This window comes from Sciurus vulgaris, assembly GCF_902686455.1.
Source record: "Sciurus vulgaris genome assembly, chromosome: 4".
In the NCBI taxonomy this organism is placed as follows: Eukaryota; Metazoa; Chordata; class Mammalia; order Rodentia; family Sciuridae; genus Sciurus; species Sciurus vulgaris.
This window is the reverse complement of record NC_136464.1, coordinates 116,421,632-116,440,227: the sequence shown is the minus strand read 5'-3', so window position 1 is coordinate 116,440,227 and position 18,596 is coordinate 116,421,632. Positions and strand designations below refer to the sequence as shown.

The window sequence follows — 18,596 nt, the reverse complement described above, 5'->3', positions numbered from 1 at the left end:
AAAAAGTGATGGATTTATTGTCCATGCTAAGGTGCCTAAAGATCTTTGTGTGAACAAAGTATGAAAATGGAAAAACTTCTTTTGTTTGCCAGACTAAATCTTTACAAGCCACTGTTTTATAATTTGGAATCCTGTTGAACAGCATTCTGAAGGCTGTTAAATTGAGACTTTTGTCTTTTTTATTCTTAACACACTCAAGTGTATATGTAAATCTTCGGAACGTTGAAGGAGTGACATTCCACAAGCTTCAGCATTTTTTTTTTTTTTCTGTTGCCATTATGAAGAGGAGACCAGTAAATTAGGAATGTTTGATTCTTTCTCCTTTATTTGCTTTTCCTTTGGAGCTCTGTTGCAGAATAAAGAATTGTTTTTTTAATAGATGAATTATTAAATAGGAAAATCACTGTTTCAAGATATTGTTTTCTGACAGTGATTAATGATTAATTATCCCAGTTTGCATTGGTAGAAAAACATTATTATAGAATTAAATTACTGCATGGCCTGGCACTGTATCAGTGATCAGCAAAAAAAAAAAAAGCAGCATAATAATTTAGACTGAGAACCAGAGTTGTATTCTGAGCATGGTTGTCAGAAACATTTCTTTTTTAGTGTCCTGGAGAACAGAGACACAAATATCTTTCAAATATCTGTTACATTAACTTAAACATATTCAATATTAGATTCTGAGGTAATTTAGGGGAATTTGGTACATATAATTTTTACCTCTTCTGCTACGGTAATAGCAATCAGTTGGGTTTGAGTGAGTTACTAATAAGAACATATCAACTATTTGTATCCGTTAAATGTGGCAAAAACAATATGGTTTTGAAGCTAACTTTTAGCATAAAGATCAGTTTGATAAAAAAAATGAAAATTATTAGTAGGAAAGTGTTTTTTGGGTCAAGTGAACTAAATTCTGATGAAGCGATTCTTGAACTGACTATTAAAACATAATCAAATAGTACCTTTCTTTAACAAATGTGAAACTATTGTTATAGACTTGGCTTTGATAAAGAAATGTGACCTCATGGTCAGGGAGGACCACTTCACCACTGTGTGCAGTCAGGTTCTTTGTTTCTGGACCTGTTGTTTTGGTTGTTTACCTTTGATGGGCTGGGGCTGGGAATAACTGATTGCAGGATGGAATAGTGATGTATATGATTCATAAAAATGTTTCAAAGAACACTGAACTCATATTGGCATTCTTGTAATCATTATGTTATTCATTTACTTTCAGTTTGATTAATAAGCTCAAGCCTGGAATCATTAAGAAGATCAATAGACTGTCTACACCAATAGCAGGTTTGGTAAGTAATAAGTTATCTTTAAAACAAATTCCTTTTAAAAAAATGTTATTTATAATCAACAAATAATTATACAAATTTGTGGGACACAATGGAATGCAGTTCTGGTGTTGTGTTGCACAGTAGGATGATTATAGTTAATAATGCGTATTTCAAAAGAGCTAGGAGAGAGAATTTTGAATGTTCTCACTAAAAATCTGCATTTCTTTGTCTGTGAAATATAAAAAAAGGTGGGCATAGATCTCTCTCTGTAGTTACAGTAGAAATTAAGTTAGGGATATTTTGCTGCAAGAAAGTGTTCTTAGTGATGTCTTCCTTACATTTGTAGTTCTCTTTTCTATTTCCCTCCCATCAGGGTGTTTTTATTTACTTGTTACTCACTTGTTTGTTTTGAGTTTTGGAGCATCATCCACTCCCTTTCTTGGCTTTCCTGCACTGATTGCCTTTGTGTAGGTCAAGTTCTCTGAAGCTCAACCCTGCTGACCCTGCTTTCTGGTTGACCACACAGTTCTCCAGACTGGTGGGTATTTACCAGTCACTCTGTTTCTGCTGCTTCTTACTTCTGCATTAATCCCACTCAGCACACTAATCTTAATTGTATTTGTACAATATTCCTATTAATGTCCTTTGTGATGCTGGATGTGTTGGACAAGTCTTTGTCACAGTTTTATCATCCATAAAATGGCAGTGATGATTCTCTAGATTCCTTCTAGCTTTAAATTCAGGATTTTGAGTATAACAAATAACACCACTGTTATTTTGTTATTCCGATGAGAGGCTAGTAATAATATGGGCTCTGTGTTTGGAAATAATTTATAATAAATACCAATTGATGGATAATTTTCACAATGTTAAAAATCCTTTTAAAAAAACCAATGTTCATGATAGGAGTTGGTCAAAATTTTTCCCCCCACAAAACCACTAAGTTTAAAACAGTTAATAATTGCAGGGTAGAAACAAACTCATTACCTTTGAAATATTCATGGTGCTTATATTACATTGAAGAAATGTCTCTTTGATCATTCATGTGTTTATAGATATTAATGGCATGAGTAATTAAAGGTAGCAGCCCCAAAATTTCTGAGTTTGCAGGAGGCATGAAAAACTTGCCAAAATTTTGATAGGGATGAGTTATGCAAAATGTTTATTGGAAAATATCTGTCTAGGAGAGAGGGAATGAAAACAGTTTTCTTTTGAAATTATAGAATCCATATAAAGTTCCCAGCACAGTTGGTTCTGATATTAACTCCTTTCTTCTTACAAGTTGTCTCTTGCTTATCTATTATGAATGGGCAGCTGGCCTGACATTTTTTTGGGTCTTAAATGGAGTTAGGTCAAAAATGGAGTTAGGTTGTGTGTGTGTGTGTGTGTGTGTGTGTGTGTGTGTGTGTTTATTTATATATAATATATATGACATATATATTATGATTGTATGATTAGATGCAAGCACAAATGTATTTTATTTTAAAACCCAGATATAGTATATATTTTATATATTATATATATATGAATATATATATTCTTCTAATGTATAATGAATCAAAAGGTATTTGTTATTTAAGGGATAAAGTTAAAGAAATTTGGTATTTGAATTCTTTTTGGCAGGAAACATTCAGTGTAATAAGATAAAAAAACTTTATATGAAAATAACTTTTCTAAAGCACTGCTGTGCAAATTAAAAATTTGAATTATATTTTTTCAAATGGTTTGAGTTAGTTAGATAGTTTAATACTTTGATTATAAATGGTCATTTCTTATATCAATTACATGCATTTTAAATGAAATTAGCCTTGAAACTGAAACAAACTGCATATCTGTAATGCTTGAATTGTGGTGGCTTGTTGTTCTTGGCCACTGTAGGTTTTATTCAATTTTATGATTGTATGATTAGATGCAAGCACAAATGTATTTTATTTTTAAACCCAGATATCTCTACAAGTATTTCTATTTCAAGCATCAGAAATTCTATCCAGTTTGGATCTTATCTTCAGAAACTAAAATGAAATGAATTTCCAGTATATTAAATAGGATGATTTCCCAAATACAAGACACTGAGCATTTTCAATTGGATGTTAGAGCATGGAGTGACTTCAGCTACAGAATGGGCTAAGCTTAATTGGTTTGAAGTTAGCATGATGCCTCATTTGACTCCTGATACTTGTCAGGATGGTTATATCAAAATTTTTCTAAGTCTTTGCCTCAAGTGTGATTAAGAGTGTCAACATCTACTTTGAAGGGAGTTGTTATAAGAATTAAAAGTAATAATATATAGTCCAATATGTGGATGGTCAACCAATGTTCATTATTTTAACAAAGAAGTGAGGGCCTACTAGGTTGAGGATATTTTTAGTTTATAGGGATGTGTTGGAGGAACAAAGATAAATATCAAGTTTGACTCAAAGTGGAGAAGGTGGGGGAATCATGCAAATAAATTAGCAAATGAGCAAAAAAAGCATCCCAACATAAATGTGCCACAGAGAACTGGACTGACATGTTCTGGACACTTGTGAACAGTTGTAATGGGACTGAGAAGATTGAGCTCTAAGAATTTCTGAAGAAGGAGTATTCCAGAAGTCTTCATTTTTGACACTTAAAGAAGTTGAATGATCTGAGCCAATACTACTAATTATTGTGTTCACAACACACAACATTGGTGACTGATTCATATAAGAGAGCAAAGATAATTTTGATGAATTAGTGAACAATATTTCCATTGTGAATATTAATGGGCTCTAAAATTGGATAAACCCCCATCCCCCACCAAAATAAGACAGTTTTAAACCCCAGTACCTCAGAATGGGGCTTTGTGAACCGGTCGGTTGCAGATGAGGTAATTAGTTAAGATGAGGTCACATTGGAGTAGATTGTATCCTAATCTCATATGACTAATAACTTTATAAAATGATGGCCATGTGAAGACTTACACACAGGAAGAATGCCTTGTGAAGATGAGGTATTGGATTGATGTATCTATCATGCAAAGAACACCAAGGATTGCCTGCAAACCACCGGAAGCTAGAAAGAGGCAAGAAAGATCCCCCTGAGTTTTCACAGAGAGCATGGCTCTGCCAACACCTTACTTTTGAATTTCTAACTCCAGAACCATGAGACAGTGATCTCTCTTGTTTTAAGACTGTTTTTAGCTGTTGGCATGGTACCCCTAGCAAACTAATACAGAAAATGTTATAGTTAATACTTCTTACATTGAAATAAACATAGATTCAGAGGAAGTTGCAAAAAGTACAAAAAGGTTCTCTGTACTCTCCCAATGCACCATCTTGCACGACTGAAGTATAATATATCAAAACTAGAAAATTGACAATGATACAATCCAGAGGTCTTCATCTCATTTCATCAGGTTTTACATATGATGCCTGCTCTTTGAGCAGCAAAGCACAGAGATGACTTCAAGCTAAGTCATGTGAAGAGGCTTTATTTTAAAGATTTATCACAAGACTCTCCTAAGAATTTAGTGTTCTCCCGTAAACATGGCAGTCTGTATTCTACCCAATACTTTTTTCTTCCCCATTTCAACAGAAGCCTTTTTTTTTGATGTTTCTTAGTTGGTGTTCCCAAGATAAGGATCTGAATGGACAAGGTTACCCTTTCTTTCCAGGCTACAGATATCTCAGATCACTTAAGATAGTTGTCTTGACCAAATGGGCTGTGGTCAGGAGTGTTGGAGGGTTGGTGCATTCGGCTCCATGTGTGGGTTGAAGTAGATTCTGTGAAGGAGGTTTGTGTGGGGTAGATACCAAGGTTAAGAATATGATAAGAATTTTTGTGCAAAGGTATAAGCTAAGTGGTTATGGTGGTCCATGTCCCCTCTTCAGTTATTTCTCCCTTACTCTTTTTAGCTATACCTTTTCAGTTGTCCTCGGTTACCTACCATGTGTGTTTAACTTTCATGTTAGGGCAATGGATTTAACTTTACATTTGGACCTATGGGAAAAGCATGGAATATGCCTTGAGCAGTGACAATATGGAAAAACATGTTTACATGCTTTATTAATACATCGAATGCTTTGTTTGAAATATTCATGTGATAATTTTTTGGGGGAGGGCAGTAACCACATTCTCTTAGATCTTTTCTTCTAGTGCTATGACTTTTCTTATTTGACTGAGTTTTAGTTCATAAAGAAATACATTCTCATTTTTTCTATCCTCTGTTCTTCACAAAGCTATGTTTTTTTTTTTTTTTTTTTTTAAAGTCTAACCAAAGAGTTTGTGTCATCCAAAAAATTAGCTGGTGCTAAATGTGGGTACATTCAGCATATTGAAACCTAAAACTAAAACTTTATTTGTGATTAAGAAAGAAGTTCAACATCAAAACTAAACCCCAGGAAAAAGGCAAGATACCCTGATGGTGAAAAGAACTATTGAAGCAGAATAATATTTGCCATCTGATATGTGAGTGCCTGATATACAATATGTGTGGAAGCATCAAGGAAATTATTCACCCTAAGACTTTTATAGTTATTTTGGACACCTGATGATTTATTTGTGTTTAGTAAAGCAGGGTTTCTCAGTCTTGATGCTGTTGTGATTTGGGGGCAGATTATTCTTTTTTTCTGGAGTCCGTCCTGTTCATTGTAGAATCCTTAGCAGCATCCTGACCTCTGCTCACTACATGACAGTGTCATTCTCCCTGCTATTTTTAATAGCTAAAAATGTCTCCTAACATTGCCACTGACCCCCAAGGGGATAAAATCATCGCTGATGGAGAACCACTTAGCTGAACAATCAAGAAAGTATCACTGTGTTTCTATATGGGTCCATCTGATTGACCATAGATTGGTTGATCTACTCATATTTTCCATTTTAATTATAACTTACTTTTGAAAAAGAAATGTTATTTCAGAAAATTTGGTTTGAATCATTTGTTCGAACATTTGTGTCTATCTTTGGTCTCAAAAGAAAAATCCTGTGTATCCACATTTGCATTAAAATATTGCTAAATTTGAACATCTTTGCTAATAAAGAGTTAATTTTTTAGATTACTTCAGGAGTGGAATGTGTAAGGTGTGACCATAGAGACTGGAAAGGTTGTTGTCTTAGTCAGGAATGCTGTGGAATGCAGGAAATGGGCAAGAATCCCGGTTAGCTTAAGTCATGGGATGTGTCAGTTTTTCTTGCCTTCCTGATGGCTACTTCCAGATATAAGGCAAGTCTAGGTGCCCATTCTTGCTGCCACTTTCCAGAAGGTACTTGCTGGTTAACATTCTTGTACCTGTGTGAAGTTACTTCTGATTCTTTCACCTTCGCTCTCCTACATGCTTGGGTATCAGTAAGGAAGTATGACCTATTCTGTGCCAAGAGGTCACCGCTAAAATATCTGGTTGTTTTCTTCCAGCAGCTATGGAATATCCACATGAGGAATCTATAAAGTTGAAATGATGCAGCTGAGGTCTTGCTTTGTGCTTTTCTAAAAACCATTCTTGCTGCGTGCAATGGTATATACCTGTAATCCCAGTGACTAGGAAGGCAAAGGCAGGAGGATCACAAGTTCAAGGCCAGCCTCAGCAACTAAAGCTAGATACTCTCTCAAAATAATAAAAAGGGCTAAGGATGGAGTTCTCAGTGCTAGGGCACTACTGGGATCAATTCCCAATACCAAATAAACAAGTAAAACCATTCTCACACAATGACTTTATTTATTCCGTTTTCCCCCCTCTCTCAAGGGGAGAAGGAAAGTTTGTGGGCGTTTTTCACAAATAATACCAAAGTGTGAGACCTCAGGACAGAATTTTTTGTTTTTTGTATTTTTGGGGTGGGAAAAACTAAATTCAGTTTACTTTCTCTTCTAGGTTGAAATAACATAAGAAATATGACTATAATTGTTATTTTCATTCCAGGGTAGCACTTTTCTGGGTAGGAGGCAGAAGTGATGTTTGTATGGTTGAAGAGAAAATACTTAAGGAATATTGGCATGTGACTTGGATAGTTATAGGAAGGTGGAGAACATTTATGCTTGCTTGAGACAAAATAGTGATGAAGCTGAGGGTTGCTCTGTGCTGGGTCACAACCCTGCGTCTTGGAGGCAGTTGCTCTCTAGTGGTAATAAGCAAGTCACTTTGTGAATAATTGGGGGTTTTAAGAATACAGAACACTAATAACAAGTGACAGCATATGAAAAGATGGAAAGATGATATTGTGGAGCCAGTTTGAAAAAACCATCTAGAAGTGAGAATAAGAGTGTTTTTTTTTTTTTTTTTTTTTTTTCTCGATTCTTATTGCTGATTTTGTAGATTAGTTTGAGGAGATCTTCTACCTAGAAGATTTGGGAAAAACTTCCACCAGTTAAATTCTCTGATACACTTACTCTGGCCTATTTGATTGCTTAGCCAATAAGAGCAGTATTCTTACTGAGCTGATTCTAGTTGGCATGTTCCCCATTTTTAGATGGATGTATATCAACCTTTCTGGGATGGAGAGGGGGCAACATTGGGGACTTCTCTGCAAAATATGCTTTTTATTCATGCTCAACTCTTTCATGTTTCTAATTTCTTCACATTTCATAAATAACAAAGATTCTGTGTTTCTGTGGATGTAGAATTATCATGTTCTTTAATTAAAAAAAATTTTTTTAGTTGTGGGTGGACCTTTATCTTATTTTTTTAATGTGGTGCTGAGGATCAAACCCAGTGCTTCACACCTTCTAGGCAAGCACTCTACCACTAAACCACAGTACCAGCCCTGTTCTTTAATTTTTGTTTCCCACAGATCACTGTCTTGGGTGAATTTTTATCTATTACCTTGAATTTTGAGAAGATCTGATGCTTCAATGAATTAAAAGATAATTTTTATCTTTTTTTCCCATTTTCGAATAGAGACAATAAATATTAGAGGATATCAGTCAACTGGACCAAAACTGCTCAATTTGGCTTCATTATTAAACTATACTGAAGAAATGTTTTTCCCCCCAAAGGTGAACTACTCTCACAAGTTGTTAAACATTGCCTCAACTACTAAAATTTAAATTAATCTTCTAGTTTGTCAATCTTGTTGTTTTCTTAAAAAAAAAAAAAGCAATAACAAAACATGGAGTACTTTTTCTTCTAAACTATACTATATACTGTATAGAATTAACTATTAATTTATTGTTATACTTGTATCAGAGATTATAGCATATAAAATTCACTAAAAATAAGGTCATTTTCTATGTTTAAAAAAAATTTATTTTTAGTTGTAGATGAACACAATACCTTCATTTTGTTTATTTTTTATGTGGTGCTGAGGATTGAACCCAGTGCCTCAACATGGTGTAGGCAAGTCTCTACCATTGAACCACAACCACAGCCCCCATGGTTATTTATTAATGTAGATGATTTTTTGGTGATGAACATATTACTGGAGTTTTTTTTTTTTTCAGTGCTGGGGTTTGAACCTGGGGCCTCGTACTTGACAGGCAAACAGTCTACACACCGAGCTATATCCCAGCCCCATTACTGGTGTTTTTTGTGGATCACCATCTGCATTTTAATGGTTTATAATTATCCAGTATCAAATCTGGCAAATAGACTGGAAATTGTGCATTGGCTATTGTAAGGTAACAGATATTACATATTAAATATCTGAATGCCTTAATGCTCTTATATAAAAAGGCATATAAGTAAGTCAATGACAGTTGAGTTATTTATAAAGTATTCTCAGTAGATTTCACGGAGACGTCTTGACTCCCTGCTTCTCTTTCGCTGCCTATTAAAGGCAAGTGTCACCATAAGTGGAAAATTAAAAACAGTATTAGCACTGAAGTTGCTTCCAATACACTCAACGTGATGTAGTGCTGTAAAGCAGGAAACTCCTCTTTTATTTCTAGCCATAATCTTTTAATGACAGTGCTGGCACATGTTTAGGAACATTTCCCCAGAGTTCCTAAACCTGCTTGTTTTTAAAATCTAAGATCAACATTTATGTGCCAAGTTTCAGCCTTGAGGGCAACTTAAAAAAAAAATTAATGCATTAGAATTGCTGAAGCAACACTACAATTAACTTGTAGAGTTAAAAATAATTGAGTGAAAAAATTGATTCAGCATTTGAGTATCATGTGACATATCATATATCAGATAGGACAGTTTCATTCAAATAAACTCTGACCACCTCTTTTTAGGTCCCTTTTGTTAGTTAGAAAGTGCAACAGGAGCAGCAAATGAGAGTGATAGAAATAGATTTGAAGGTGTAAAGCCAACTACTTGGTGTGTCTGGGACCCATTACTGTTTATCCCTTTCTAGAAATATTTCTTTAATATCTGCTGTGTGTCAGGCACTGTCCTAGGAACCTGGGACAAGCTGCACAGTAGGCGACACACCAGTAATATCTTGACAGTGCCAGTGAAACTGGAGTTTTGAGATGAAACTCCATTCCCTGCAGCTGCTGGCAGGTGAGACTAGAGTTTCTCCCTTTCTGCTGGCGGGTGGGGTCTGCACAGGCCTCTGCAGCCTAGAAGTGTTGCAGGTCATGGCAGGCCATGCTCACTAGTGTTGTAACAGACCCCAGCAGCTCACCATCGATTTCTTCTTTCCTGGGTTCTTGTCTTGTGAATTTGAAGAATAAAATCCACAGACCAGGATGAGTGAATGTAACAGTAGGATTTATTGAAGAACAGGAAGAGAACTCTTTAACAGTTCAAGAGTGACTGATAGTAGGTTTTCTCTGTCCAAGTGTGCTAGTCTAGGGCTTATATAGTACATGGTTCACTACTGTTGGTCCAAACTTATGTTAATTAGGGTTTGAAAAAAGTACCAATGCCATTGGCCCAAACTTATGCTAATTAGGGCTTGGAAATGTACTAACACTATTGGTCAGTTTTTTTAAGAATGTATTTTGACATATTATATGTAGTACAACTTCCCATTCTTCTGGTTGTATATGATGTGTAATTACATTGGTCATGTATTCATATGTGAACATAGGAAAGTGATGTCCTATTTATTCTACTATGTTTCCTATTCCTCTTTCCCCTCCCTTCCCTTCTTTTCCCTTTGTCTATTCCAAAGTACTTCTATTCTTCCCTCCCCATTTCTCCTTTTGGGAGTCAGCATGCACACATCAGAGAGTGCATTCAGCCTTTGGTTCTGGGGATTGTCTTATTTCCCTTAGCATGATAGTCTCCAGTTCTGCCCCACTTCTGTTTTCTGGTAGCAGGCCAGAAGTGCAATGTGTGCTTCTGCAGCAGGCACCCGCACTGTGTGTCGGCCATGCTGCTGTGGGGTGACAGACCACCACGACTTGGCTTGCGTGCCTGCATGGCTGGCTCCACTCGGCCTGTGGCTATGCTTGTCACTTGCACTGCAGTTGGCCACTGCTCCACCACCCTACATCTCCGCTGCTGCTTCTCATCAGGGACCAGTAGGCCCACTGTCCCTTGGCAGTGTGGTGGGGGGGAGCCACGTCTCCAGTTGCCAACAATTACACTGAAATAATAATACGAATAGATGAAGAATGATTGAGTGTGTAGAAGAAGTGGTTCAGAGCAGGTGCTGAGGACATCCCATTTCTGAGTTGACGTTTGATTAGAGGCCTGAATAAAGTGGGAGAAGTGAAGCCTGGGAAGCTATAGGGGCTGGAGGGGCTTTTCCAGATCAAAGAGCAGAGGTCTTCAAGGAGGACCATGAATAAGGTAGGCAAGTGAAGTTGTGTGAAGCTTTGTGGACTTCGGTGAGTAGACTGCATTTTACTTGATGTGTGATAAGGGATGATTGGGGTATTCTGAGAAGAATTTAATTTGTTGGAAGATCATTGGTTACCTTTTAAAATGGAAGCACATATCTGTTAATATACTTAAACATCAATGAACTGTATACTTTAAATGGGTGCCTGTGTGTGAGTAGTATCTTTTTTTAAAAAAAAAATTAATTATTTATCTATTTTTTGACTTTCTTACAGACTGCATTTTGATTCATGGTACACAAATGGGGTACATCATTTCATTTCTATGGTTGTACATGATGTAGATTTATACCATTTGTGTAATCATACATGTACATAGGTTAATGATGTCTGTCTCATTCCACCATTTTTCATACCCTCCTCCCTCTCATTTCCTTTTACATAATCTAAAGTTCCTCCATTCTTCTTTCACTCCCCACTCCCCACCCCCATTACATATCATCATCCACTTATCAGGGAAAACATTCGGCCTTTGGTTTTTTGGGCTTGGTTTATTTCACTTAGCATTATATTCTCCAATTCCATCCATTTATTTGCAAATGCCATAATATTATTCTTCTTTATGGCTGAATAATATTCCATTGTGTATGTATACCCTGGTTTCATTATCCATTCATTTGTTTTATTTTTTTTTTATTTTTATTTTTTATTTATTGTAAACAAATGGGATACATGTTGTTTCTCTGTTTGTACATGGTGTAAAGGCATACCATTTGTGTAATCATAAATTTACATAGAGTAATGTCGTTTGATTCATTCTGTTATTTTTTCCCTTCCCCCCACCCCTCCCACCCCTCTTTACCCTCTATACAGTACTTCCTTCCTCCATATTTGCCCCCCTCCCTAACCCTAACTCTAACCCTAACACTAACCCTTCCCTCCCCCCCCCCATTATGTGTCATCCTCCACTTATTAGCGATATCATTCGTCCTTTGGCTTTTTGAGATTGGCTTATCTCACTTAGCATGATATTCTCCAATTTCATCCATTTGCCTGCAAATGCCATAATTTTATCATTCTTTATGGCTAAGTAATATTCCATTGTATATATATACCACAGTTTCTTTATCCACTCATCAATTGAAGGGCATCTAGGTTGGTTCCACAGTCTGGCTATTGTGAATTGAGCAGCTATGAACATTGATGTGGCTGTATCTCTGTAGTATGCTGATTTTAAGTCCTTTGGGTATAGGCCAAGGAGTGGGATAGCTGGGTCAAATGGAGGGTCCATTCCGAGTTTTCTAAGGAATCTCCACACTGCTTTCCAGAGTGGCTGCACTAATTTGCAGCCCCACCAGCAATGTATGAGTGTACCTTTCTCCCCACATCCTCGCCAACACCTGTTGTTGCTCGTATTCCTGATAATCGCCATTCTAATTGGGGTGAGATGGAATCTTAGGGTGGTTTTGATTTGCATTTCTCTTATTACTAGAGATGTTGAACATTTTTCCATATGTTTGTTGATTGCTTGTAGATCTTCTTCTGTGAAGTGTCTATTCATTTCCTTAGCCCATTTGTCCACTGGATTATTTGAATTCTTGGAGTAGAGTTTTTTGAGTTCTTTATAGATTCTGAAGATTAGTGCTCTATCTGAAGTATGATTGGCAAAGATATTCTCCCATTCTGTAGGCTCTTTCTTCGCATTGCTGATAGTTTCCTTTGCTGAGAGAAAGCTTTTTAGTTTGAATCTATCCCAGTGGTTGATTCTAGCTTTTATTTCTTGTGCTATGGGAGTCCTGTTAAGGAAGTCTGATCCTAGACCAACAAGGTGAAGATTTGGACCTACTTTTTCTTCTATAATCTGCAGGGTCTCTGGTCTGATTCCGAGGTCCTTAATCCATTTTGAGTTTAGTTTCGTGCATGGTGAGAGATACGGGTTTAGTTTCATTCTGTTGCATATGGATTTCCAATTCTCCCAGCACCATTTGTTGAAGAGGCTATCTTTTCTCCATTGCATATTTTTGGCCCCTTTGTCTAGTATGAGAAAATTGTATTTATTTGGGTTTGTGTCCATGTCCTCTATTCTGTACCATTGATCTACCTTTCTATTTTGGTACCAATACCATGCCGTTTTTGTTACTATTGCTTTGTAGTAGAGTTGAAGATCTGGTATTGCAATACCCCCTGTTTCACTCTTTGTGCTAAGGATTGCTTTAGCTATTCTGGGTTTCTTATTCTTCCAGATGAATTTCATAATTGCTTGCTCTATTTCTGTAAGGTACGTCATTGGGATTTTAATTGGAATTGCATTGAATTTGTATAGCACTTTAGGTAGTATGGCCATTTTGACAATATTAATTCTTCCTATCCAAGAACATGGAAGATCTTTCCATCTTCTAAGGTGTTCTTTAATTTCTTTCTTTAGTGTTGTATAGTTCTCATTGTAGAGGTCTTTCACCTCTTTTGTGAGATTGATTCCCAAGTATTTTATTTTTTTCGAGGCTATTGTGAATGGGGTAGTTTTCCTAATTTCTCTTTCTGAAGATTCATCACTTATGTATAAAAATGCGTTGGATTTATGGGCATTGATCTTGTAACTTGCTACTTTACTGAATTCACTTATGAGTTCTAAGAGTTTTCTGGTGGAATTTCCAGGTTCCTCTAAATATATAATCATGTCATCAGCGAACAGGGATAGTTTGAGTTCTTCTTTTCCAATTCGTATCCCTTTAATTTCTTTGGTTTGTCTAATTGCTCTGGCCAGAGTCTCAAGAACGATGTTGAATAGAAGTGGTGAAAGAGGGCATCCCTGCCTTGTTCCAGTTTTTAGGGGGAATGCTTTCAGTTTTTCACCATTTAGAATGATATTAGCCATGGTCTTAGCATAAATGGCCTTCACAATGTTAAGGAATGTTCCCACTATCCCCATTTTTTTAGTGTTTTGAGCATGAAGGGGTGCTGTATTTTATCAAATGCTTTTTCTGCATCTATTGAAATAATCATGTGATTCTTTTTTTTTTTTTTTTTTTTTTTTTTTTTTTTTTTAGTATTTTTTTTTTTTTATTGTAAACAAATGGGATACATGTTGTTTCTCTGTTTGTACATGGCGTAAAGGCATACCATTTGTGTAATCATAAATTTACATAGAGCAATGTTGTTTGATTCATTCTGTTATTTTTTCCCTTCCCCCCACCCCTCCCATCCCTCTTTACCCTCTATACAGTAGTTTCTTCCTCCATACTTGCCCCCCTCCCTAACCCTAACTCTAACCCTTCCCTCCCCCCCATTATGTGTCATCCTCCACTTATCAGCGATATCATTTGTCCTTTGGCTTTTTCAGATCGGCCTATCTCACTTAGCATGATATTCTCCAATTTCATCCATTTGCCTGCAAATGTCATAATTTTATCATTCTTTATGGCTGAGTAATATTCCATTGTGTATATATACCACAGTTTCTTTATCCACTCATCAATTGAAGGGCATCTAGGTTGGTTCCACAGTCTGGCTATTGTGAATTGAGCAGCTATGAACATTGATGTGGCTGTATTTCTGTAGTATGCAGATTTTAAGTCCTTTGGGTATAGGCCAAGGAGTGGGATAGCTGGGTCAAATGGTGGTTCCATTCCAAGTTTTCTAAGGAATCTCCACACTGCTTTCCATAGTGGCTGCACTAATTTGCAGCCCCACCAGCAGTGTATGAGTGTACCTTTCTCCCCACATCCTCGCCAACACCTGTTGTTGCTCGTATTCTTGATAATCGCCATTCTAATTGGGGTGAGATGGAATCTTAGGGTGGTTTTGATTTGCATTTCTCTTATTACTAGAGATGTTGAACATTTTTCCATATGATTGTTGATTGCTTGTAGATCTTCTTCTGTGAAGTGTCTATTGATTTCCTTAGCCCATTTGTTGACTGCACTATTTGAATTCTTGGAGTAGAGTTTTTTGAGTTCTTTATAGATTCTGGAGATTAGTGCTTTATCTGAAGTATGATTGGCAAAGATATTCTCCCACTCTGTAGGCTCTTTCTTCGCATTGCTGATAGTTTCCTTTGCTGAGAGAAAGCTTTTTAGTTTGAATCTATCCCAGTGGTTGATTCTAGCTTTTATTTCTTGTGCTATGGGAGTCCTGTTAAGGAAGTCTGGTCCTAGACCAACAAGGTGAAGATTTGGACCTACTTTTTCTTCTATAATCTGCAGGGTCTCTGGTCTGATTCCGAGGTCCTTAATCCATTTTGAGTTTAGTTTCGTGCATGGTGAGAGATATGGGTTTAGTTTCATTCTGTTGCATATGGATTTCCAATTCTCCCAGCACCATTTGTTGAAGAGGCTATCTTTTCTCCATTGCATATTTTTGGCCCCTTTGTCTAGTATGAGAAAATTGTATTTATTTGGGTTTGTGTCCGTGTCCTCTATTCTGTACCATTGATCTACCTTTCTATTTTGGTACCAATACCATGCTGTTTTTGTTACTATTGCTTTGTAGTAGAGTTGAAGATCTGGTATTGCAATACCCCCTGTTTCACTCTTCCTGCTAAGGATTGCTTTAGCTATTCTGGGTTTCTTATTCTTCCAGATGAATTTCATAATTGCTTGCTCTATTTCTGTAAGGTACGTCATTGGGATTTTAATTGGAATTGCATTGAATTTGTATAGCACTTTAGGTAGTATGGCCATTTTGACAATATTAATTCTTCCTATCCAAGAACATGGAAGATCTTTCCATCTTCTAAGGTGTTCTTTAATTTCTTTCTTTAGTGTTGTATAGTTCTCATTGTAGAGGTCTTTCACCTCTTTTGTGAGATTGATTCCCAAGTATTTTATTTTTTTCGAGGCTATTGTGAATGGGGTAGTTTTCCTAATTTCTCTTTCTGAAGATTCATCACTTATGTATAAAAATGCGTTGGATTTATGGGCATTGATCTTGTAACCTGCTACTTTACTGAAATCACTTATGAGTTCTAAGAGTTTTCTGGTGGAATTTCCTGGTTCCTCTAAATATATAATCATGTCATCAGCGAACAGGGATAGTTTGAGTTCTTCTTTTCCAATTCGTATCCCTTTAATTTCTTTGGTTTGTCTAATTGCTCTGGCCAGAGTCTCAAGAACGATGTTGAATAGAAGTGGTGAAAGAGGGCATCCCTGCCTTGTTCCAGTTTTTAGGGGGAATGCTTTCAGTTTTTCACCATTTAGAATGATATTAGCCATGGGCTTAGCATAAATGGCCTTTACAATGTTAAGGAATGTTCCCACTATCCCTATTTTTTCTAGTGTTTTGAGCATGAAGGGGTGCTGTATTTTATCAAATGCTTTTTCTGCATCTATTGAAATAATCATGTGATTCTTGACTTTAAGTCTATTAATATGGTGAATTACGTTTATTGATTTCCTGATGTTGAACCAACCTTGCATCCCTGGGATGAAACCCACTTGATCATGGTGCACTATCTTTTTAATATGTTTTTGTATGCGATTTGCTAAAATTTTGTTGAGAATTTTTGCGTCGATGTTCATTAAGGATATTGGTCTGAAATTTTCTTTCCTTGATGAGTCTCTGTCTGGTTTAGGTATCAGTGTGATATTGGCTTCATAGAATGAGTTTGGGAGGGTTCCCTCCTCTTCTATTTTATGGAATACTTTGAGAAGTATTGGAATGAGCTCTTCTTTAAAGGTTTTGTAGAACTTGGCTGAGAACCCATCTGGTCCCGGACTTTTCTTTGTTGGTAGGCTTTTGATGACTTCTTCTATTTCAGTACTTGAAATTGGTCTATTTAAATTGTGTATGTCCTCCTCGTTCAGTTTAGGCAATTCATATGTCTCTAGAAACCTGTTGTCTTCGAAATTTTCTATTTTGTTGGAGTATAGATTTTCAAAATAGCTTCTAATTATGTTTTGTATTTCAATCCTGTCTGTTGTGATATTTCCTTGTTCATTCTGAATTTTAGTGATTTGGGTTTTCTCTCGTCTTCTCTTTGTTAGTGTGGCTAAAGGTTTATCAATTTTGTTTATTTTTTCGAAGAACCAACTATTTATTTTGTCAATTTTTTGTATTGTTTCTTTTGTTTCAATTTCATTGATTTCAGCTCTGAGTTTAACTATTTCCTGTCTTCTATGACTTTTGGTGCTGTTCTGTTCTTCTTTTTCTAGGGCTTTGAGCTGTAGTGTTAGGTTGTTTATTTGTTGAGTTTTACTTCTTTTATTAAATGCGCTCCATGAAATAAATTTCCCTCTAAGTACTGCTTTCATAGTGTCCCAGAGATTTTGATATGATGTTTCTTTGTTCTCATTTACCTCTAAGAATTTTTTAATTTCCTTCCTAATATCTTCTGTTATCCATTCATCATATAATAGCATATTGTTTAATCTCCAGATGTTGGAATAGTTTCTGTGTTTTACTCTTTCATTTATTTCTAACTTCAATCCATTATGATCTGATAGAATACATGGTAGTGTCTCTATCTTCTTGTATTTGCTAACATTAGCTTTGTGGCATAATATATGGTCTATTTTAGAGAAGGATCCATGTGCTGCTGAGAAGAAAGTGCTGCTCTTGGTTGGATGGTATATTCTATAAATGTCCGTTAAGTCTAAATTATTGATTGTGTTATTGAGATCTATGGTTTCTTTGTTCAATTTTTGTCTGGAAGATCTGTCCAGTGGTGAGAGAGGTGTGTTAAAATCACCTAGTATTATTGTGTTATGGTCTATTTGGTTTCTGAAATTGAGAAGGATTTGTTTGACATACATGGATGAGCCACTGTTTGAGGCATAGATGTTTATGATTGTTATATCTTGCTGATTTATGCTTCCCTTAAGCAGTATGAAATGACCTTCTTTATCCCTTCTGACTAACTTTGGCTTGAAGTCCACATTATCGGAAATGAGGATGGATACTCCAGGTTTTTTGCTGAGTCCATGTGCATGGTATATTTTTCCCCATCCTTTCACCTTTAGTCTATGGGTATCTTTTTCTATGAGGTGAGTCTCTTGCAGGCAACATATTGTTGGATCTTTCTTTTTAATCCAATCTGCCAGTCTATGTCTTTTGATTGATGAATTCAGGCCATTAACATTCAGGGTTATTATAGAGATATGATTTGGTTTCCCGGTCATTTGGTTCATTTTTAAAATTTTATTTATTTATTTGTTTGACACAACTTGGTTCCTCCTTTTTTTGACAATTCCTTTAGGATAATTCCTCCCTTTGCTGATTTGCTTCTTTGTTTTTCATCTCTTCCTCATGGAATATTTTGCTGAGAATGTTCTGTAATGCTGGCTTTCTTTTTGTAAATTCTTTTAGCTTTTGTTTATCATGGAAGGATTTTATTTCATCGTCAAATTTGAAGGTAAGTTTTGCTGGGTATAAGATTCTTGGTTGGCATCCATTTTCTTTCAGGGCTTGAAAAATGTTGTTCCAGGCCCTTCTAGCTTTTAGGGTCTGGATTGAAAAATCTGCTGATATCCGTATTGGTTTCCCCCTGAATGTAATTTGGTTCTTTTCTCTCACAGCCTTTAAAATTCTGTCTTTATTTTGTATGTTAGGTATTTTCATTATAATGTGCCTTGGTGTGGGTCTGTTGTAATTTTGTGTATTTGGAGTCCTATAAGCCTCTTGAACTTGATTTTCCATTTCATTCTTCAGATTTGGGAAATTTTCTGATATTATTTCATTGAATAATT

The 18,596-nt window shown here is 36.1% G+C and overlaps 1 protein-coding gene across 1 annotated transcript in view; it reads left to right on the top strand.

Annotated features, from left to right (window-relative positions):
* LMO7 (LIM domain 7) overlaps positions 1-18,596 on the top strand; it is a 210,530-nt gene that overhangs the window by 86,247 nt on the left and 105,687 nt on the right. Inside the window, exon 4 of the mRNA XM_079138916.1 lies at positions 1,238-1,307. Within this exon, the coding sequence (XP_078995042.1) occupies positions 1,238-1,307 (70 nt within the window). The remainder of the gene's footprint in view (positions 1-1,237; positions 1,308-18,596) is intronic.